The following is a 23,442-nucleotide window of genomic DNA, read 5'->3' as shown; positions in this document are numbered from 1 at the left end:
CCCTAAGAGCTCCACAGCACCAGGTAGTGGACACAATTGGTTAAGAGACAGATCTTATTAAACTGATTCCACGAGGGTCCAAGAGGTGTTTTGTTTTTAATTTTAAAAATACTTTTTGTTTAACACAATATCTCACACAGCCCAGGCTGGCCTCAAGCTCTACAGGTGAGGGTAACTTTGAACATCTAATTATTCTGTCGGCACCTCCCAAGTCCCAGGATTACAGGCATGCAAGTCATGCCTGGCTTCAAGAGGTTTATTAGAAAGACCAAAGCATGATACAAAATGATCAATGACAGTAACCATATTCTATCAGCCAACCATCACTTGGCATTATGGGACTGTCCAGTAGGAAAGCCCTGGGTTTTCCATCCCTAATGGCTTCCTGAAGAACCTCCAATCCAGAACCTAACATGAAGTCATTCCACAGACTGGCTTAGAAAGCTCTGCTATTCTTACCCATGTCAGGTTAGATAGTGGGCAACAACTCTAAGAACAAGGTGAATTTCCAAACTGATTTAAGAGGGAAACAAATGCACAGGCTGTGCTTGAGGTTCCAGAGAAGCTCCTGGAAGAAGTGGTAAAAGAAGAGGTCCAAGGCAGGAACTCAACTGCAGAAATCTCTCGTTACTTCTTCCTGCCACCTCTCTCCTTGAGGGCTAAGTGGATGACAGCACCACTGGCCATGTTGTAGTAAGCCAGGGAGTTGGAATCCTTGATGAAAATGCCCTGGAAAACAGACAAACGTCTTAGCTGTGGCACCTGTCTTTGACCACATCACACAGCTGAGCATAGCTGTTAATACTTAGACTTCAGCAATATGGAGACTTAAGGGGAGGCCAGTTCTGGATTACAGAACTTCGGTTTCTTCTAGAACACTTTTTCCTTCCTTCCTTTTCTTCCTTTCCTTTCCCTTCCTTCCTTCCAGCTGATATTGACAAACATAAGGGACCTTTATCAACATCTGGTTCAATTTTCAACTCCCCAAGATGTCAGCCATGATCAAGTCCAACGAACAGCCAACTTCTCAGGTCATAAGACCTTTAGTGATTACCTAATTCAACACCCTTGCTTTACAGAGGAGGAGATGAAGTCCCAGAAGACATGGAATACCCCCTCTGCAGAGAGAACCAGGCTAAGATCACATCACTGGCCTGGTCCCCATCCAGTTCTAACAGGTTTTTAGACCCCGCATTAGGCTGTGCTGTTAGGTCCAGCACTGTCAGGTTCACCTGCCCCAGCAGTCCAGCTGTATCATTTCTGGGATGGGCTCAGATGGCCACATCCAGGTCTCTCCCATTCTACTTTGTAACAGGAGATTATTTCTAGGATGAGAGAGATGCTGGAACCTAAGGGGCAAGACCGGGGTTACTCTGGCTTACTTCATATTGTAGTTTTTGTTTCCCTGCAGGCATGCCTGTGGCTTCATGAATCTTCACTTTGATGACAGAAACCTGTGGGACCAAAGAAAAGCCACACTCATTCTGTTGCTAAAACCAGCTGGAAACATCTGACCTAATCCATTGGCTCTCAAGCACGTATACCAATTAGGGGTGGCAATACATACCTGGTCTGTGAGTGGGAGAGTGAAGACCAGTCCCTGTCCATTCAGCTTCCATTCTGTCTTATCCTGCATGTTGGGTACCTGCACTTTGATGGACACTGGACCCTGAAAAACAGAGTGCTCATTATGCCTGGAGAGCTCCAAGGCAACCAGGAACTATGCTCTGCTAACAATGGGCCCATCCAAACAGTGATTCCTGTCCCTCTGGCCCCATTTATTACTGCTGCTACTTGCGACACATTACACAAGGCTTCATTTCCTTATTTTTGGTTTTTAGACAGGGTTTCATATCTAGCCCAGGATGGCCTCAATCCTCCTGTTCTGAGATTTTAAGGGTATACTACCATGCTCAGTTTCCTTTCCCTTCCTTAAATAGACCCATCTTGTTTTCTAGTTAATTTGGAATTAAGGTGAAAATATTCTGCAACCCCAAGGACCAGTAGGATAAAGAATGTGGTCTGAAGTACTGGGCTCACAACTCAGCTCCAGAGTGGACAAGATGCCTGAGCTCAATGCAGCTCAGAATGCTAAAGAGAGGACAGTCTGAACCTTTAGTAGGTGCTCAAAAAATAGACTTTAGTCTTGGAAAAACAATTATATCAAATTTACAGGGCAAATCTAGTGGGAGCCAGGACTCTGTTTCCTCACTGACGCCTAACAACTTTCCTAGTGACTGGCAGGCCAAGGTAGGATCCTTGGTCCAGAATGTCAAGCAGAATCCTATAATAATAGGCAGCTTTCCCAGGGCTGGGGGTAGAACTAATTTTTTTTTAAATGATTTATTTTTATTTTATGTGCATTGGTATTTTGCCTGCATGTATGTCTGTATGTGAGTGTCAGATCTTAGAATTACAGACAGTTATAAGCTGCTATTGTGGGTGTTGGGAATTGAACCCAGGTCCTCTAGAGGAAGAGCAGTCAGTGCTCTCAACCACTGAGTCATCTCTCCAGCCCCATGGGTAGAACTGAATTTAAGAGCCATGCCTAGGACTTCCTCCAGCTACTTTAGTGCTCCTTCACTGAACTTCACTTAGGTGATATTGTCTTGGCATCTCCACACTGGCCTCTACAAGACTCCATACTATCAGAACCATCACCACCACTAGAACTTTGTTCCCCCAGCTGTTGACCTCACGTTAAACACATACACAGAAGCTTCCTCTGGCTGACCTACATCCCAGAAGCTAACAGAAAGGGAGTGGAAAATAGCTGAAGCCTGGGCAACCCACGATGCTGCCACATACTCCAGGGAAGAGGCAGCATTCTAGATCACAGACCTTGTTCCTGCGCAGGAACTCTTCCTCAGGCATGAGGCTGTCCTCAGTCTTTAGTTTCTTGGATGGAGGCTCATCTTCCATAGGAGGTGGGGGGTGTACAGGAGGCATTGGGGCTGGGGCTGGGACTGGAGCCACAGGTGGGGCAGGCACAAAGGCTGCAAAGACATGGTATAGTGCCCAATGAACATAGAAGGGGTGCAGAGGCCCAGGAGGCAGGACTGGGGAGATTTTTAAAGGCTTTACTCCTTAGATGTATGAAATGCCCTGTCTTGGTAAGTCTGGCACTCAGCAGGTTCTCTGGCAGGCAGCCTTGGGAGGCTGCCCAAATTAGGCAGCAAAGGACTAGAGGCAGGGCAAGATCAGCCAGAAAGTCAACTGTCAGGCTTCTGAGCCTGTCAAGGACCTGACCACCAGATGCAGACACACTAGCCATGCCAATATCTTGTCTCCCTCAATAACTATGGCTCCTAGATCCCAGTTTGGATTTCCTTTGGATAGATACCCAGTAGGAATAGTTAGCTGTCATTAACACCAGCCATGGTTCTGTGAACTGATCTAACAGATAGGAAAGCAACACTCAGACTGACCTGTTGGCACAATCATGGGAGGTGGGCGGGGTGCCATGATGGGAGGTGCAGCAGGAGGCATAGGTACCACATTGATCCTGGGTGCATGGATGATGGGTGGCATGGGGGCGATCACTGAGCCTGGAGGCAGCCGGACCACAGATGCCATGGGTGGCCGAGGCATGACAGGTACTGCAGATACAACAGTGGTACGAACTGGAGGCGGCATCTGAGGGTGGGAGGAGACCCATACATCAGTCACAGAAAACCAAGGCTCAGGTTCAAGAGCACAACAACTGGCCACACAAGATGAGGGTTAGACAACGTGGACTCTGCTTATCACTGAGACTTAAGTCTCACATCAGGCCCGTGTTAACAACTCACTGCTGAGAGTTCCAGGATATTCTGTCCACCTGGGGCTTGGTGGTTCGGATTCAACCAGCTCCTCATGGCAGACAGTACCACTAAAGAGGTTGACCTTGACTTAATCTCCTGGATACAGGCCACCAGTTCTCAAAGACCCATGAAGCCCAGAGCCCTTCTTTGCCTCAAATCTGCCTCGCCACTCAGCTCACTCCCTGTTGCAATGTTCCTTTGCAGTGGAAGACAAAGCTACAAGTTTCTACTTTCAAGTGAACAAACTAGCATTCAGGCCATACTCTAAAACAGTTGCCCTTCCCAGACATCATCCCACCCTAAGGACCAAAGTTTAAAACACTTGATCACAGGGTGGCTTCTGACTCACTGCAGGTGGCCGGGGCACTGATGTGATCGGGGGTGCTGAGCTGGGGATGTTGGTGGCTGAAGATGGAGGTGGTGGTTGCTGGGGAATTTCATTGGGCTTGCTGGGGCCAATTTTCTCCTTAGTGTCATCTTCTGGCACCAGGCCCTTAGCCTTATGGATGGCCTCAATCTGCTCCTGGAGGGTGATGTTGGCCTGGGCAGCCTGCTGGGTCCGGGCCATGCTACCTGAATGGCCATCCCAAGTCACCTGCATGGGAAAGCAAAGATACAGTTTGCCAGGACTCTTGGAACTGAGCCCACATGTGGGAGACAGAGGGCAGGGAAGGTACTAAGACTCTTTGGAATTGTACCTTTTCCTCTGGCTTTTGGATCTCCTCTTCACCAATCTTCTTACCAATAGCTGTTTCTTCTACCCCAAAGATGTCAGTACGGCGCTCAGCCAACTGCTTTAAGCTGCTCTCAATATCCAGACCTGTACACAATAGAATGGAGAGAAAGGGAAGCTAAAGCTGGCGCCCTTTGGCAAGTCAGCAGTTTTCTGGGAATGTAGTGTGGAGGTTGGATCCACAGCACTGGCTGGCTTTCAGCTCCAATAAGACACTCTCATCCTTTTGGATGAGAGTCTTGGGAAGGTTGCCAAAGAAGGAGTAATCCTAAAGACCTGGTGCTTGTCCAGTCCTTACTAACAGGATTAAAGACCCAGTCCCTAACCCTCGGCAGCCCCCTTCCTATCCTGTTGTCTTTTTAAAGGTTCTATGTAGTGCTGGCCGTCCTACAATTCTCAAACTCACAAAGATCCACCTGCCTACAGAATTCTGTCTACAGAATGCTGAGTTTAAAGATATGCACCTCCACATGAAGCCCTATCCTGCTGCTTTGGCAATAAGACCTGTGAGTGTCACTCAAGAAGAAGAGAATTTCAATTACAAGTCTGTCCAAGATAGCAAAAGACTAAGTATCCCTCCCAGCTATTGCCAGTATTTTGTTACGGAGTATCAGCAGGCAGTACCAGCCTTTGGAGAATTCAATATGCTGGAAAATAAAGATTTCTTTTGCATTAACATTGGTTGCACCTATCTCCCAAACTCTCACTGACCTCAAGCTTTCTGTGTCTACATAAGCAAGCTATGGGATGGGACCCTCCACCTCACCTGGTGCATAAACCTCATCATCACTCTGTTTCTCTCGGATGGAGCGATCTCGCTGCTCCAGCCAACGGGGGTCAAGAAGCCCAATACGCATGTGTTCTTGCATTTTGCTGGCAGGAATCTTCTCCCCAGTGATGGGGGATACAAGATACTCATCAGGAGCAGGAGCTGGAGGAAGAGGCTTGGAAGCTAAGAGAAAACAGAGGTGTCTAAGTGAGAATTCTGAACGGTAGTTCAAGTTAAGATTGTGGTGTATTCAAACGTCATTCACTGAAAACATTCATCCAGTACCACCTTCACATCAGAAACCCGAAACTGGAGAGGACTACTTGTGTTTCCCACCACGAGGCTTGTAACATGGGGTCACCACAAGTCCTTCTAGAAACAGCCCATCTGGCTAAATTACAGCTATGCCTATATTGAAATAATTTGTTAAGTCTCTATACATTAATATGGTGAATAAATCATATAATATTCTGTGAATAAGGAACATGCCAGAATGTAACAAATTGTTTTAAACTTCGGGGGAAAAAAAAGAAATAGCCCATCTGAAGAACACACAAGACCATACAGGACTTTCTTTAGCAGCACAAGGTCTGGGAGGCAGGCCCTACCTTTGGGATCGTAGTCCTTTCGCACAATGACTTGGTCTGGAGTTGGGGGCAGAGGTGGAGGCATGGGTGTCTCTGGGGGTGGAGGCACCTTCTGTCCTTCTTCTTCATCATCTGAACCCTGAAAAGCAAGGCAGTGGCACAACCTAGGAGATGAAAGGCCGCTTTCCCAAAGCTCAAGACTATGGCAACTCTCAGGGTGCCAATGAGCCTTGGCCCCTGCCAGCCAAAATCCATTTGCTAAGCCTTCTGGGGCAGCTGAGGTCAACTGGCAGCAAGCCAAGCTGTTTCCTCACAACATGAATGGAAGCATCAGGGACCATGGTGCTAACACTCCTCCCAAGCATTTCCAGTGGTTGGCACCAGGCGATCCCAAGAGGCCAAAGGCACTTAACACACAGAAGAGGAATACAGGGGCCAAGTTAGTACTCAATGGTAGCTGCTTCCAGAGCAATGCTGGGAGGGAGAAAAAAAGTCAATTCCCACAGACACTGGGGCCCTTTCTTCTCAAGCAGTACACAGATTCTTTCAGAGTGGGGAAAGCAGCTTGGCTCAGGACTCTGTGCCTACTTGGAGGGCCATGCTGGAAGAGGGTAGAAATCTCTGAAAGGACATGTAGGCTACATTTAGACAAGTTAGGGAACTAGTGATCTTTTAGACCTAAGTGCTAGAAAGGCATAAAAGCACAGGGTAATATGGCTCCCTAACAGTGTTGGTGAAGGGCGTAGGTTGGGAGCAGGAATGCTGAGCCAAATGGAAAGCAACAGACTATACAAGGCCAGCACAGCTTTCAAATCTTTCCTATGAACTGATCTTTGTTGCTGGAGCTGGAAAGATGTGTTGGGCTGCCTGGGTTTAAACAGCAGCAGTCAGTCTGGCCTTCTACGGAGCTCACTATCTTTTGGTTGTGAGCCTAGCCTTTAACGGCTGAGCCATCTCTCCAGCCCAGGAGCTCACCATCTTTTGAGCCTCAAAGAATGGAACCTTGGACTAGGAGAGCATCACCCAACCTCTTGGACTCCAGGAGAAAGGTAGGCTAAAACCACCGGGGAATTTACCTCATCCATGTCCTGTACTTGAGTATCCTGGTCCAGCTGGGAAGGAGGCTCTTCAGCCTTTTCCTGCTTCTCATCCTCCTCATCAGACTCAACTTCCATCTCCACCTCCTCGCTTTCCCCAAACTTCTCATAGCGCTCTTGAATAAGGATTCGGGCTCCCAGTTCCTCTGGTGTTGTTGGGGGAGGGAAGTTTCCTAAAAGGCGTAAGCCAGGGTCAATGGCATTCTGAGCTGGGCATGGTGGCAAACACCTTTGATCCCAACACTTGGCTGAGGCAAGCAGACTTTCTGTGAGTTTATAGTCAGCCTGATTTACAAAGTAAGTTCTAGAACAACCAGGACTACATTGAGACTTTGTGTGATGACTATTCTTGGTTGTCAACTTGACTACATCTAGAATTAACTAAAATCCTATGAAGGATTTTTCTGATTGACCATTTTAGGTGGGAAGACACAACCTAAATCTGGGCTGCACCGGGTGATAACCTGTATGAAAGGACATGAAAGAAAGAAGATTTTGCTTTTTGCCTGCTTGTCCTCATTCTTGATAGAAGGTTTGCCTATCCTGCTGCTGAGGCACTCTTTCCCTAGTCAGGATTCCAGTGAGTCTGAAGACCAGCTGAGACATCCAGCATCCTGGACTTTCTATCGGAGACAGCCATTGTTGGACTAGCTAGACCACAGGCTGTAAGTCACTCTAATAAATCCAGACAGACAGACAGAGACAGAGAGAGCACGATTCAATATATCAGTTCCTCTGGAAAACTCTGATTAATATGTCATCTCCTAAAACAAACAAACAAACAAACAAAAAACCAAGAAAAGGCATTCCTTGTCCTGTGAATGCCCCAAAGGCTGGGAAATTGTCTGATTTTATTATCTGCAGAGGACATCAGAGTCTAACATAGTAACCAGCTGTTGAATTGCATTTAACTTGGGCAAATGAACAATGTTTCCCCTTCTGGAACACAGGGAAGCAACACACTAATAAAGTCTGTGCCTGGCTCTGTTGCTCCCAGGAGCACCAGACTTCCTGGCTTCCACACGAAGGCACTCTCCTCCTAGACCTACCTTGCTCATTGGGTTGGAAATCCACTGTCTCCACCACTACAAAATCATGCCAGTCAATCTGAGCATAGGCCACTCGTTCCTTCTCTTTCTCTTCTTCTTCCTTCTTCCTCTCACGTTCCTGGAATTTGGCCCATTCCACTCGGTAACACACCTACAGGATTAGGAAATAGCAAGATGCCTCTTATGAGGCTTCAGGGCTTCACCTTCAGACCAAGAGGCAACTATATTCACAAGGAGAAAACTTCTAGTGTTCCACCAGAGCTGGCAAAGGCCTCTGCACTCACAGCAGCAAACTCTCGCAGCAAAAGTGCATGAAAACCTGGTTAAGTGGTACTTTAAGCCTTGTCAAGAGCTAGTGGCTGCAAGTGTCATACACCCTAGGGGTATCCTATTACCTTTTTTTTATTCTTTTGCAAGATGGTCATGTTGTTAATTGTTCATGATTAGGTCTCAGCAGAGAAACCTCTTATTAAACTTTGTGGTAGTTAATGCAGGCACTGGTCAAAGGCCAAGGGTAAGTGACAGTGGTATACAGCCCTAAAGAGGACATTCATATTACTCCTTCCAAGGCTCAGTGGACATTTGTAGAAGAGGAAGTAGAAAGAACGTAAGAGTCAGAAGATGGGGAAATGTACAGCAAAAAGACATCTTCTGGACTTAACAAAGCCACTGGACTCATGAACTCACGGTAGCTGTGGTTACCTGCAAAATACTGGACCTATCAGCGGTCCAGTACAAATGGAGGAAGGCATTCCTCCCTGAGGAACTACTGGCAATTAATTAAGGGTGCCTTAAGTAAGGCTATCATTTTCTGCAGTGGTGCAGTTGCTGGTGAACTGGCCATGTTCCAGTAAATAATCTCTTATCCCATGGCTATGTAAGCAACTCCAATAAACGCATTAGGGTCACACAAAAAGATGACAAGAAAGGAGGGACCTTATTGAAAAAGGGTTTCAGTGGAAGAGGCAGGTTGGATGAAGACATCTAAAAATTACAGAAGTGTATATGAAACTATCAAAGATTTTGGGGGGGGGGGAGCTTTGTTTTTTTGAGACTCTGTAGCCCCTGAGTGGCCTTGAAGTTGTTCTGGGATTAGAGGTGCGACACTATATCTGTCAAAACATTTTTAAAAATTAAAAAGAAACCCTGTTATCTTCAAAAGCAGCGACAATCTAAGTGTCTGAGAAGCAGTCACCTCACAGTTAAAACCAAACAGCACCACCCAATATGCCTGCTCAACTGTGAGAGCCTGGTGACTTCAGAAGGCACCTACCATCTCTCACCCGGCGATCCGCTCGGGAGGAAGTTTCTGCCTAAAGTAGGGAAGAGAAACTTGCTAAACTTCTAATTGGACTTTGTAGTCATCACAAGGCTTTTCTTCTCAGCACTCTACAACTAGGTTCAAGCTGACTATCCCTTACCTGGGATGCTTTGGGAACTGAAGTGTGTCTAATTTTGGAATATTTGTATTCACATGTTGAATGAGATGTACCAGGGATAGAACCCATGCCTAACCTGAAGGTCATTACATTCCATACGCACCTCATACACATGGCCTGAAGGTTAGAGAAGGTCAACCTGTACTGCCTCAAAGACGGTTTCTAAACAAAAACAAAACCCACATAAAGAACCTGATACATTGGTACCTGGTAGTGGGAAATCCTTGTTTACCTGGTCCAAAACTTCTCGGGGATTTTCAGCCTCTTTCTTGAGCTTTGCAAATAAGCCTTTGGGTGGAATCAAGATCTGAAAGAGAATTACAGCAACTGTCAGTAAATCACAATATAAACAAAGAAGCAGCCTTCCCAGGCCCATCACAGAACATAAGAGATGGATTCTTAGCCTCATCCCCAACTCTACATGTCAAGAGTGTGCAAATTATTTAACAGCTAGAACTTATATTTCCTTCTCCAAATGTTGACACCACTACTTTAGAGAAGGCCATCTCCATGATTCCCAGTAAAGCATGTAAGCCACTGGCAGGTTATCCAGAACATGCTACATTATGGCTGCTGACACGACACTGATGTGCTCTTATCATTTTGAAAATATCAGCCGGGCGGTGGTGGCGCATGCCTTTAATCCCAGCACTCGGGAGGCAGAGGCAGGCGGATCTCTGTGAGTTGGAGACCAGCCTGGTCTACTAGAGCTAGTTCCAGGACGGGCACCAATGCTACAGAGAAACCCTGTCTCGAAAAACCAAAAAAAAAAAAAAAAAAAAAAACATTCAGTCCTCTCTACTGTCCTGTTCAAGACTGCAACCACCTCCTCCCTACTTCCCAGAATTTCCAACCCCTGCCTTCTGATCTAGAATATCTATCTCCATCTGAAACACATAGGACACTTCACTTGTATTCTCCTCCCAACTAAAAAACTCCATGAAGACAAATTTCTATCTTCTCACTACTCATTACCCAATGTCGAACGTGCATTTACCAAGGACACCGACTGCCTTTATTCTAACAACCATTCCAATTGTCCCAGCAGTATCTACTTCCACTCATAAAGCAGTACAATTTTACCTTGCTCCCCTTATACCTTTATCCCTAGAATCTACCTGCTATAACAGCTTTCCATGAGTAGACACTAGTGCCTTCAATTATGAGTCAATAACAATATCCAAATTTAGAGGAGAGAAAAAAGTAACAAAATAGAGACTAAGGATTTCTAACTATGAAAGCAGCTCAAACTGAACCCAGGCCTTTACTTAGAACTGATATTATGGGGCTAAAGAGATGGCATGCAGCTAAGAGCAGTGTCTGTTCTTTAGAGGACTTGGTTCAATTCCCAGCACCCATATGGTAGCTCACAACCATCTATAACTCTGGTTCCAGGAAATCTGATGGCACCAGGCACATGAGTGATGCAGAGATACAAAGTAAAAATAAATAAAATATAAAAATCCACAAAAACCTGATACTGTGTACTTACAGTAACCTTTGGATTTGAATTTCAGTTATTGTTCTACTAGCTTCTAGATTCTAAAGATAACCCCCCTCCCCCAAGACAGGGTTTCTCTATGTAACAGCTAGCTGTCCTGGAACTAACTCTTGTAGACCAGGCTGGCCCTGAACTCACAAAGATCCACCGGCCTCTGCCTCCTGAGTACTGGGATTAAAGGCATAAACCACCACCACCTGGCTACATTTTTGTATCTTTAATTTTATATAGAGCTAGTCCTTAAGAATTCTTTTAACTTAGATCTTTAACACCGTTTCTAAATATTAAGAACAGATGTATAGACCATCTTACTAAAAAGGAAAGCAAGAAAAATGTGCCATTGGTAATCATATACCAGTGAGTGTCCTTTGTAACTCATTATACTTTATTTCTAGGGGTGGAGAGATGGCTCAGAGATTAAGAGCAATAGCTGTTCTTCCAGAGGTCCTGAATTCAATTCCCAGAAACCACATAGTGGCTCACAACTATCCATAATGAGATCTGGTGCCCTCTTCTGCCCTTCAGGTATACATGCAGACAGAACACTGTATACATAATAAATAAATAAATCTTTAAAAAAAAAGAAAAAAATTGATTTCTAAAGCAGAAAGTCTCTTAAAGAGCTCAGGCTGGCCTAGAACTCCTAGTAATCCTCATGCCCCAGTCTTCCTAGAGTTAGCATTAGAAGTGTTAGTTACTATACCCAGCTAACTGATTAATTAATTTTAAGTACCAGATTTCCATGTCAGATTCTGTTCTAAACACAATTTCAAAGTGGGACAGTGATAGTGCATGCCTTTAATGTCAGCACATGGGAGGAGGAAGAGGCAGGCAGATCTCTGTGAGTTCAAGACTAGTCTGGTCTACAAAGAAAGTTCCAGGACAGTGAGGACTGTTACAGAGAAACTCTGTCTCAGAAAACAAAAAACAAAACAAAACAAAACAAAACACAAACAAAACGGTTTCAGTTTGTAACCCAGGCTACAAATCACCAGGGCCAAATGGGAATATGTTGTACATGTTTTCATGTTAATAAACTCATACTGAACTTTCCTGGTATAAATTACTTCACTGGGTAAAAATAACAAAGATTTGAATCTCAACAACACTGCTTACTAGCCTGAGACTGTAGACATTCTGATGACTTTGCATTTCATTCCTTTTTTTGGTCTTTATCCAGCACTTAATCCAGAGCAAAATTAATTAATAGAATCCATGCTAGAACAGTACTCAACCACTGAGGTGTTAACTGTAGCCCCATAAAATCATCTTTCTTAATCCATTTATGCTTTTGAAAACTGGGGAAACACCACTAAAGTTTTCGAGGATTAAATTAAGTAATAGGAAGCGACTATATAAAGAAAGAGCTTGCTTCTCAGGCCATACAGTAGACAAGTGAAAATGTAATACACCTAAAAGCAGCTAGTGCTACCTAGTCCTGTCACACAGCAGATGGCCACCTAATAATGCTTCGTAAACGTGTCTCCTCAATAACAAGATTTAAAGAGATAACCACTGAAGCTGTTGTCAGGCGAGGGAGGTGTGCCTTTAATCCCAGGGATCTATGAGCTTGAGGCCAGATTGATCTACACAGTGAGTTCAAGGTTAACTAGGTTAGAATCACAGTGAGATCCTGTCTTTACTTTTTTTTTTTTTTTGGTTTTTCGAGACAGGGTTTCTCTGTGGCTTTGGAGCCTGCCCTGGAACTAGCTCTGTAAACCAGGCTGGTCTCGAACTCACAGAGATCCGAGAGATCCTGTCTCTAAAAGAACAAACAAAAAGCACAATAAAGATTTAGAGTCTCTGAGATGGTTCAGCAGGTAAAAGCACAAGCTATGCAAACCCGATGTACTGAGTGGAAGGGGGAGCTGAACGCTGTTCTCTGACCCAAAGTGTGCTCCATGGAAAGACACAAAAGCAACTACAGTCTTTTTTTTTTTTTTTTTTTTTTTGGTTTTTCGAGACAGGGTTTCTCTGTAGCTTTGGAGCCTGTCCTGGCACTTGTAAACCAGGCTGGCCTTGAACTCACAGAGATCCGCCTGCCCCTGCCTCCCAAGTGCTGGGATTAAAGGCGTGCGCTACCACCGCCCAGCAGCACCTACAGTCTTACACACACACACACACACACACACACACACACTTTACATTAAGCTGGGATTCACATTTGCCCAGATACCCACAAAGCAATGTCCTTGTTGACAGAAAGTGAATGTTATACTCCCAGTGTGAGACACTACCCTCTGCCCCAACCCAGCACCTTTGTATACTGCTCCACCAGCTTTGTGAAGTAGTTGAAGAGGCTGTGCTGCGGACGGAGAAAGTCAAACTGATAGTTGCGCTGCTCTTTCTGCATCAGCTGAGTCAGAAACTGGCGCCCATTCCTGGCCACAAACTGAGCTGTCAGCTTCACTACATCCAGGTCGAAGGCTGAGATGGAGGGGGGATCAGCGATGAATTCAAACTCAGGAGGGGGTTCCTTCGGTACTATGGTCTCTTGGATCACCTGGGCTTGGACCTAAGACAGCATTGAATAAGAACAGAACAGAAGTAGTAAACTAACTCTGCAGAATGGCCAAAGACTCCAATGTTTTATTAACTGAGCATCACTGGGACTTGCTATGAGAAGACTGGTACCCAAGGGCATTGGAGTCTCACCCAACTACTGCTTCAAGTATCTACATCTCTGCTCCCATCCTGAAATTAAAGGCCTAAAGAGGTGGCAAAAATACAAAGGAAACAGGCTGTAAAATCTAATTTAAGAGGCTATACAATAAGACCCATGTGTTCTGTAGTAAATCCCATTGCATAAAGTACATCAATGACCTCCAAGAGAACCACGAGGCAGACAGAATAGATACTATGGCTGTTTTTTACAATGAGAAATTTAGGCCCTACAAGCAGCAATCAAAATGCAAGGTCTTCAAACATGACTTCAATTTTTCTCATGGCTAAACAAAAGGCTGCTTTTCTCACAAAAGTCTGGGAGCTGTGTAAAATGAAGAGACCAGGCCAGTTCTACACAGTAAACAAACTGCATTGGCACTTTCTATCTTTACTGACTAGTGCTGGCTTCAACACTCCTGGGCCCCAGCACAAACTGGGTACTGGAACCGCCCAAACAAAAGGGAAGGAATGGTACAGGGCTAAATCACCTCCTTTAGCTCATCCAGGCCAAAATGTTATTCTCACACTACAACTAACTCACACCTTGAATTGATAGATCATATTTGGACAAGCCTCAGCTTCATCATCTATTAAACAGTTGTTCCACTGGGCTCTTCATAATCTGGGCCCAGAGCACTGAGCTTGACCAACAAGTGCTCAAAAAGTACTATGTACTATCAGTGATTCTGAAAGACAAGGGTAACTTTATTCTGTCCCTGGTGATTGTGGACAGCAGAGCTAATTATGCCCACCAAGCTTGCTTCCTCCCTAACCCACAAAGAGGGGCTGCGCTACAAACCTTCTGGGGCAGCTGTTGTTGGGTGGCTTGCTGCTGCTGCTGCATAACCTTGGGGATGGCAGCTGAGGGTTCCTGAGCCTTCCCCTCCTTAAACTCGCTGACCTTGTGGCGGTAGTAGGCATGGTAAGGGTCATTGGGATTTAAGAAGTTGAACTTGGGGTTGTTGATCTCATTTTGTCGGATCCTGGCTTCAAATTCAGGCCCATTTCTGTGGGGAAAAGTTAACACATCAAATGATGAATACCACAACCTTTGTGATGACTCAGAGCCAAACCTCCATCCGTATCAATATCTGTGCCACCACCCACTCACAAAACCAGTCTATCCCTGGTATATTGGAGCTCCTCGTTTAGTAACTAGGAATTAGCAGTCAGTGCTATCTGCCAATGTAGACCTGGCCACTCCCACCAGTCATCCTCTGCCACAACCAGCTGAACAATTGTTTTTTTTTTCTTAGAATAAAACATTTTTGACTAAGGATGTGACAGAAATGTAGAATGTTTGTCTAATACATACAAGGCCCCGGATTTGGTTCCCAGCTCCACAAAAAAAACCCAAAAAACTCAAACAGCTAATAAATGTTAATAGCTTGTCCAAACACTGCTTAAAGTAACTTCATTTATTATTGGGAGGCCCACAAAGGAAATGTTTCTCTGTAAGGTTCATGAGGCTCTGCAAGATTTATTTACTTTGTATATTTACAGGATAAGGTCATGGTGCGATGCTTGCTGACAAGATGAACAAGCTGAGTTTGATCTCCTGGTTCCACATGGTGAAAGGAAAAGAACTAACTCTCACAACTTGTGCTCCGATCCGTGTGTGTGCTTGTGCACATGTGCATATACAGATACACACCCACACAAAAGAAATGCAGTCAATCCGTTAGAACGATGACAAAATGGGGAATCCAAATTTTTAAGAGTCCCAGTAGGTATAACTCAAGCGGTCATAACTTTGTGGTTTGGATTTTTTGAGATACAGTCTCACATAGACTAGGCTAAGAACTGGCCTTGAACCCTTGATCTGACTGCCTTTACCTTCCAGGAGCCACTAAGTGTGCCACCAAACCTAGTTCCAGGTGTCATACTTACATATACCATCTGTGTCAGCTTAAAGGCACACAGCCTTAAAAAGACACAGGATATAGACCTTCAAGTTTCTGCTCACTACTTAGTCTCACAAAGGTCAAGGCTCCAAAGTATTCCTTGCTTTGATTTTCACTAATATCACTTTCTCTATATACCTCCAGGCATTATTGAGATTTGTGTAAGTAGTGATTAAGGAAATGCTCAAGACTTTTTGACAGTGGCTTGCAAACAAAGGGGATAGTTACTACTGTGTAGCCTAGAAGGGGCAGTTCCACCAACCCTGAAGATGACTAGCCTCTTAGGAGGGGCTTCCACTGATTGTCGCCAGAAACCTACATTCAGGGACACAATGAAGACACCAAGCCAGACTTCCAATTCCCACTGCTGCAGGGATTAGTGCCAGACAGGTCACTTTCTTCAGACTGTCCCACCACCCCTGGTCCTGTCAGTTAAACAGAGCAGAAGACAGGATATAGGTGACTTTATGGTTAAGATCAGCCACTAAAGGGGCTGGAGAGATGGCTCAAAGGTTAAGAGCACTGGCTGCTCTTCCAGAAGTCCTGAGTTCAATTCCCAGCAACCATTTATAATAAGATGTGGTGCTTCTTCTGTCATGCTGGAATACATGTAGATAAAACACTGTATACATAATAAACAAATCTTTAAAACAAAACAAACAAAAAACAAAAGATTAGACACCAAAACAATCTGTGACATCCATGGCAGACTGTGAAAAACCTAGACTCTAGCAAGTTCTGGTCACACCCTGTAGCTTGACTAATATGAAGTCTCAATTGTGCTTTAGTCCAACTAGAACCTCATGCTTTGGAAAGAAGCATTTTCCTACCTCCCTATGTAATGTAAACCACACACAGATTTGATTTGGATCCCACTAAATCAGGTCACCACGTCTGGAAAATGCCCAGGGAGACTAATGGCTTCCTTCTAGAAAAGGGGGTCTGGGTTGTCTCTTGCAGTGCTGCCTAAGCCATAGTCTCTACACATCAGGAAACAGTTAGAAAGATATAATGAGAAGGCAGATGTATTTATTCCAGGAAATTCCAGTGCTCTAAGTTGGCTTACTGCTAATTTTAGAATTAGATCTTCCAACATAAGGAATGGATTTCAGCAGAAAAGCCTGACTCTGACTCAGCCCAGCTGGCGGGGCTTTTTAAAGGTATTTCCAATTTAGCTTTCTGACAGAAAAATGCAGGTCTGGGAAGACCTACCTACAGAGAAAAGATTCCTTTCAGCCAGATTTGGTTGCAGATACCCACTGCCTGCTCCTGAGTACCAGGTTTAGCAGAGCAGACCTAAATATACCTCTCCCAGAGCAAGATCCTGACCTGTCCCTTCATTTCAAAGCGTTATGTTATTTACAATTTCTGAGAGAGAGAGAGAGAGAGAGAGAGAGAGAGAGAGAGAGAGAGAGAGAGAGAATGAGAATGAATATGAATGCATATGCTCACTAGCGCTCACTGGGAGACCAGAGGTTGACACTGAGTAACCTTCTCTATCATTTTCTGCTGTGGGATGGTCTTTCTGTATGCTGTATTTGTGGTTCTCATTGGTTGGTAAATAAAGCTGCTTTGGCCTATGGCAAGGTAGGACATAGCAAGGAGGGAAATCCAAGCAGAGATACAGAAGAGATACAGCCAGCCACTGAGGAAACACGTAAAAAATAAGGTAACAAGTCATGAACCCTGTGGCAAAGCATAGATAAGAAATATGGGTTAATTTAAATATATGAGATAGCTAGTAATAAGCCTGAGCCTTGTTCAAGCATTTATAAGTAAAATTAAGCCTCTGAGTGCTTATTTGGGAACTGGCAGGCAGGAGAGAAACCTCCAATTATAATTTTCCATCTTATTTTTTTGTGACAGGGTCTTGTACTGAGCCTGGAGCTCACCATTATGGTTAAGCAGGCTGGCCAGTTAGTGGGCCCCAAGAATTTCCCTATGTTTACCCACCAGGGGTGGGGTTACAATCACCCACACACACATACCACTTTTTATGTGGTGCTAGAGAGTCAAACTCAAGTCCTATACTTTACAGCAAGCATTCTACCCATTGAGCCATCCCAAGTTCACATTTATAATGTCTACAAAAATGACTGCCATGGTTAAAAACCCATCTTATAAACACAGTGGTGTTTTTACACTAGAGATAGAATCCATATCTTTGTACATAAAAATATACACTCACTCCATCTCTAAGCTACACAATCAACCTTTTTCTTTCTTCCTTTCTTTGTCTATCTATCTATCTATCTATCTATCTATCTATCTATCTATCTATCTATCTATCTATCTATCTTGGGGTTTGAGACAGGGTTTCACTGTAGCTTTGGAGCCTGTCCTGGAACTACCTCTGTAGACCAGGCTGGTCTCGAACTCACAGAGATCTGCCTGCCTCTGCCTCCCGAGTGCTGAGATTAAAGGCATAAGCCACCACCACCTGGCTAACCTTTTTATTTTTTATTTATTTATTTTTTTTAAAGACAAGATCTTGGCCTTGGTTGACCTAAAGCTCACATTGTAAACCAGGCTGGCCTTGAACTCACAGAGACCCACTTCCCTCTGCCTCACATAATTAGGGGACTTGAAGGAATATCCAATCCATTTTGTTTTCCTTTTCCAAAAATATAGTTTGTGTCTATGTGTGTTACTCAGATTGTGAGTTGCCTGACATGGGTGCGGGGAAACAAACTCAGGTCCTCTGTAGGAGCAGAAAGTGGTCCCAATGTCTGAGCCACTCCTCCAGCTCCTATTTCCTTCTTTGAAAAGAAATAGCCAGGCTAGTCTCCAAATCCTCACAACCACCGGGATTACAGGTGTGCATCACTATACAGTGATGGGTTCTTCTTTTTAAGAGAACTAAGTCATGCTTTTCTGTCTATGGTAGCAGAGCATGACACAATTATTGGAAAGTCACTTGCATACATGTGTGCACACAAGCCTGTGGATACCAGAGGTTGACATGCTATCAGGTGTCTATCATTTCCCACCTTATTTAAATTTATCTATATATTTATTTTAGATAGTGTCCGATAGTGTCTAGCTGGCCTGAAATGCTACTAGGGTGGCCTTAAACTCAGTGATTGACCTGCCTCTGTCTTCAGAGTGCATCAACACACGGGCCCCACTTTAGTTTTTGAGGCAAGGGACAAGGTCTCTCACTGAATCTGAAGCACAATAATTTGATAGACTTCCTGGCCAGCAAGCTCCAGGAATCTGCCAGTCTCCATTCCCCAGTACTGCGGTTACCAGAAATACATATCACTAAATCTTGCTTTTACATGAGAATCAGAAATACAAACTCAAGATCTTGTACTTTCATGACAGGCACTTTACTGAACTGAGCCATCTCCCCAGCCCTTAGAATTTTTCTTTTAATGCTCTCTTAGCCACTAATGTTTCACATGGGATTTTCTTCTAAAGAAAGCATATAAGAAGAAAAAACAATGTTCGAACTCTTCTTACAGCTTCACTGACCAAGTGGAAACACTGAAAACAATCTCAAGAAAACATAGTCTCAACACCCTGCATCCCTCTTTATAGAAAGCATCCAGCATGAGGGAAATCATAGAGTAGTGTAGGAAATGTTTACAATTTAGCATATAGAAAAATCAAGACATGACAGTATTTGTGCTGGTATTACCACATCCAAAAAAGGATGCTAAGAGCAGAAGGAAACAGGAAAAGGTGACAACAGCTGGCAGGGATTGTCCTGACAGTAAGATTGCACCTATTCCTTATGCAACACCCTTTTCCCAATTATTAACATCACAGGAGAAACGGCAAAGGCATTAATGTTGCTATGAAACATTAGCCAACTAAACATAATAATACCCAATGTCCTAATTTTAGGGCAGTTTTTAGGTGAAAGTCTAAGTTAAAGTGACATAAACTCTCATGGAATGGACACTGCGAAAGATGTCAAACAACCTCTTTACTTGAGTAGGAAGTTGGGAAAGAAACACCTATTAAATGATACAAGGTGGTAGAGACGTTGCCTCAGGGGAGTGACTATGAATGTGGGCCTAACACAGCATATGCCCCTAGACACTGTTCAGGGCCATGTAGTACTCATATAAGCAGTCTAGTTCAAGAAAAGCCAGAAATCCAGACAGATTGTGAAATCACTTCATTTTTAAGCGTGGTAATAGGAATTTTAAAGAAAGATTCTAAAGACAAACAAAACATCTGCAGACTGGATATATCTGTGGGATGTGTTGGCCTTTAGAGTCAAGTGGGCCTGAAGATTACATCTAAGGATGTAGGATGAAGAGGTTGGGGAAAAGTCTGACCAATGTCCACCCTGCCCAGAAAGATTAACGAAGTGTTTAGAACATAACTGAGCTTTACTCAGTCCTATCAGCTCGCTTCTGACTCACCTCAAGTGATCGTATACGGCTCCTTACACAAGGAGAATGATCAACTCTTCCTTCTATCTCCTCTGGTCAGCAGCCCAAACACAGCATACACATCATCAGGGAAAAGAAGCCACCAGGAATTCCCTCAGGCTTGTTTTGGAAGCTGAAACTCCTGGTGACTATACAGTTGGGTATGGCACTCACTGTGGTTACTGCTGTTACATGTCAAAGACACCAGTCCTGCTTATTGCCCACCTCCAGGCCCTACTGTGGTTTTGGAGGAACTAACAAGCCTAAGCCATAGTCTTGGAAAAGAAAAACAAGAAAACAAAAAAACAAAAACATCATACTGCCTTTGTGCTGACTCAAAAGCCCTTTCTTTATGTTACAATTTTCCCCAACCCACTGTGCAGAAGCAGCTGTTACCTGGCCACAAAACTGGCAGTCTTGTCAACGATATTCCTGACCTCTGGAGGAGGGTAAATAATCCCTACCACAGGCTTGGAGGGAGTGGATTCCTCCTTTGACGTTGATTCTTCTTCAACTGGCTGTGAAAACAAAAGAAAAGATCTTCAAATTCCTGGTTTGGGTTAGGCTATCATAAACCAGCTTCTAGCATTTCTCCAAGACACGGCTGACAATAGTCTTTGTTCTGCAGACTTCTTATATGGGGCCATTCCCAAGAGCTAGGGAAAAGAATGGCTTTCTTGGCTACCCTTCAGACAGGCAGACTGGTGTGATCAGATACACAATTTTTATTTTTTTTGCTTATTTGCTGACATAGGGCTGAAACTTAGAGCCTTACACATGCTAAACAAGGAACTGATTATATCCTTAGCATCCAAAAGGCAGTGTCTTTAGCCCTGAACCTAGTATTGCGTCTTGCACAGAATACTTAATGACTGTCTGCCAAAGAGAAGCTCAGTAGTTTAATGTGTTTACCCTGCATGAGTTTCTAGGTTCTATACTGAACACAAACAGAAATAAAGGAGAGAAAAAAGAAGAAAAAAGTCTGGCTGATAGACCATTTTGTCTTAATTGTCCATTTTTTTATCCACCAATTCCATAAACCTAGCCACTGTTAAATGCATAAATGGTTTGTGGAGCTTCAATGGAATTGGACACCAACGGTTCTTTAATGCTTTATCCAGCAGCTTCTTCTTCTTCTCAGTTAAGAGTTGGGCTCTCATCTTAAAAAACTGGGATTCCCTCCATCTTCATGTTCCTCTGGGCTGCTGCCTTCCCCTTGTTCTTCCTCTGGCAGCTTAACATTACAAGTTTCTATTCCATCTCATTTACTTCAAGTATTTCATTTATTTATTTATTTATTGAGGGGGTTTTTGAGACAGGGTTTCTCTGTGCAGCCCTGATTGTTCTGGAACTCACTTTGTAGACCAAGCTGGCCCCAAACTCACAGAGATCCGCCTGTCTCTGCTTCCTGATTGCTCAATTCAAATATTCTTGGCAGCTGCGGGAGCCTCGTCTTCTGTCTTCTACATTTTACCTCTTAACCTATACACTGGAAACCTCTAAACCAGCAGTTCTCAACCTGTGGGACTCGACTCCTTTGGGAGTTGAACGTCCCTTTCTTTCACAGGGGTCGCCTAAGACCATCCTACATATCAGATATTTACGATTAATAACAGTGGCAAAATGCAATTATGAAGTAGCAACAAAAATGGCTTCATGGTTTGGGGTTACAGCACAAAGACCTGCATTAAAGGGCTGCAGCATTAGGAAGGCCAAGAATCACTGCTCTAAACATATGGTTTACGATTTCTTCTCAGTATTCTGTCTTCGGCCAGACACTCTTGAGAACTATGTTCTACATTTCCTTTCCCTACTTTAGGCTGAAAAATCCTGCCTACATCGATCTCCCAGGCAAGTCTTAAATACCACCAAGCTTTAGAATGGTTTTCCAGGTCTCCTGAGCCTCCCTAATTCACCAAACACAAAGTACACCCCAGGCACTTGAAGCGTATTAGCTCTTAGGATCCTGATATGCCAACCTTTAAGTGTTCTTACTCCAGACCACAGGAATAACAAACTTGTGCCTGGCCCCTAGGCCCATCCCTCAAACCCTCAGTGTCTTTGGGATACGGTTAACTGTTTCTCGTCCCCCTCTTTACAGCACTGCAAGTCTATGTTTCTGAAACACAAATGGCACTATCCAGCCTAACCTATCTCCCACTGTCCTCATAGACATGTTCAAATCCTACCACCATTATCCCAAATTTGTACTTGAGCCACACTTGTTCACGTACCTTTGAGAAAAGAGGGAGCACATGACTCTACCGTGGTGTAACTATTATTTGGTATCACCTTGTCTGTTATTCCCCAGTGTTGATGAAAATACACAAGCATACAAATACGTAAACGTTTGGAGAAAGGACATGGGCTTTATCTGTCATATTTGGGATTGTATTCTGAACCCAAAGCAACAATCAGCATATAGTATGTGCCCGATAAGTGTATGTTGACTAATTTCCTTTCCCCCATCACTCTCCATTGTTATTCTTTCCTGCAAAACAGCCACTCACCTCTCACTCCTGCGGACTTTCCTCACATTCATTTCCCCTCTGCTCCAGCAAGCAGTGCTGGTTAAATTCATGGCTTATTTGTATCCAACCTAACTGCAATTATTTCCCCACATACTTCCACCTCAGCAATCTGTTAGCTTTTCGGTCTCTCCCTGTAGTCCAAGTTAGCCTTCAATTCATGATCCTCCTGCCTTAGACCCACAAATGCCGGGATTACTGACGAGTGTCACGGGCCCAGCCTTGAGAACTTTTAAAGGCTGCCTGACATTTTATCACTTACACCGACACAGAAAATAAACATTAAGTGTTCAAGCATGCCTGTACTTTAACATGTCTGGACTCTCTCTTAAGACAGGGGTTACGCCTCATCCGTTCTCCAATGATGAAGACTGGATCCTTGTCCGGTTTAGGAAAAGCACCTCGTAGGTGTTTGGGAAAAACGAAAAAGACATAAGGCAATCTAGGAAATTAGCGATTACTGGACAAAGGCTGAGCGACCGGTAGGCCCAAAAGCCACAGTGAACAGACAAGCCCAATGCTTCTCACATCTGAACGAAACACCTTGGGATCGGGTTAAAATAAGGTGTAGAGCGGAGGCTTCGTGATTCTAATAAGCCCCCAGGTGAAGCCTAGGCTGCAAGTCCGCAAGCTTCTTTGACAATTCCGGTTCTAGGGAGCTTTTTGGGACCAGAAGGCAACGCAGCGCGTTGACTCCTGGGACTTGCAGTCCCTCCACGTCCTTCAGGGCTGCCTGGGCTTCCAGCAGGAGTGCCGTAGCGCCCGCGCGGGAGGGGAGGGACGAGGCCTACACCGGGGCAGCGGGCTGAGGAGCACGGGGCGCGGTACCTGTTTGGGCTCAGTAGCTACTGGCGGCGGCGGAGGCACCGCCTGCACGGGTCCGGCCGGCATGACTGCGACGCTCAGAGCTGCCAGTCCGCCTCAGGGTGACAATCGGTACGGCGGTGAGGTTAAGCTCCCCACACGAAGGCTACAACGCA

The 23,442-nt window shown here is 44.5% G+C and overlaps 1 protein-coding gene across 1 annotated transcript; it reads right to left on the bottom strand.

Moving 5' to 3' along the window:
* Window positions 1-77: 77 nt before the first annotated feature.
* Window positions 78-23,430, bottom strand: Sf3a1 (splicing factor 3a subunit 1). Its single transcript, XM_075944112.1, has 16 exons — window positions 23,291-23,430; window positions 20,331-20,452; window positions 14,442-14,649; window positions 13,236-13,493; window positions 9,710-9,784; window positions 8,039-8,189; window positions 6,969-7,162; window positions 5,914-6,031; window positions 5,303-5,488; window positions 4,502-4,623; window positions 4,153-4,398; window positions 3,429-3,636; window positions 2,842-2,996; window positions 1,568-1,669; window positions 1,383-1,454; window positions 78-729 (listed from the first exon to the last, which is right to left on the bottom strand). Exons 1-16 carry the CDS (start codon window positions 23,351-23,353, stop codon window positions 628-630), a joined length of 2,382 nt encoding a protein of 793 aa, XP_075800227.1. The 5' UTR covers window positions 23,354-23,430; the 3' UTR covers window positions 78-627.
* Window positions 23,431-23,442: the final 12 nt, after the last annotated feature.

The sequence above is a fragment of the Microtus pennsylvanicus genome, chromosome 12 (assembly GCF_037038515.1).
Source record: "Microtus pennsylvanicus isolate mMicPen1 chromosome 12, mMicPen1.hap1, whole genome shotgun sequence".
NCBI classification, from domain to species: Eukaryota; Metazoa; Chordata; class Mammalia; order Rodentia; family Cricetidae; genus Microtus; species Microtus pennsylvanicus.
Note: the sequence above shows the minus strand (reverse complement) of the source record. Positions and strands in the feature narration are given on the sequence as shown.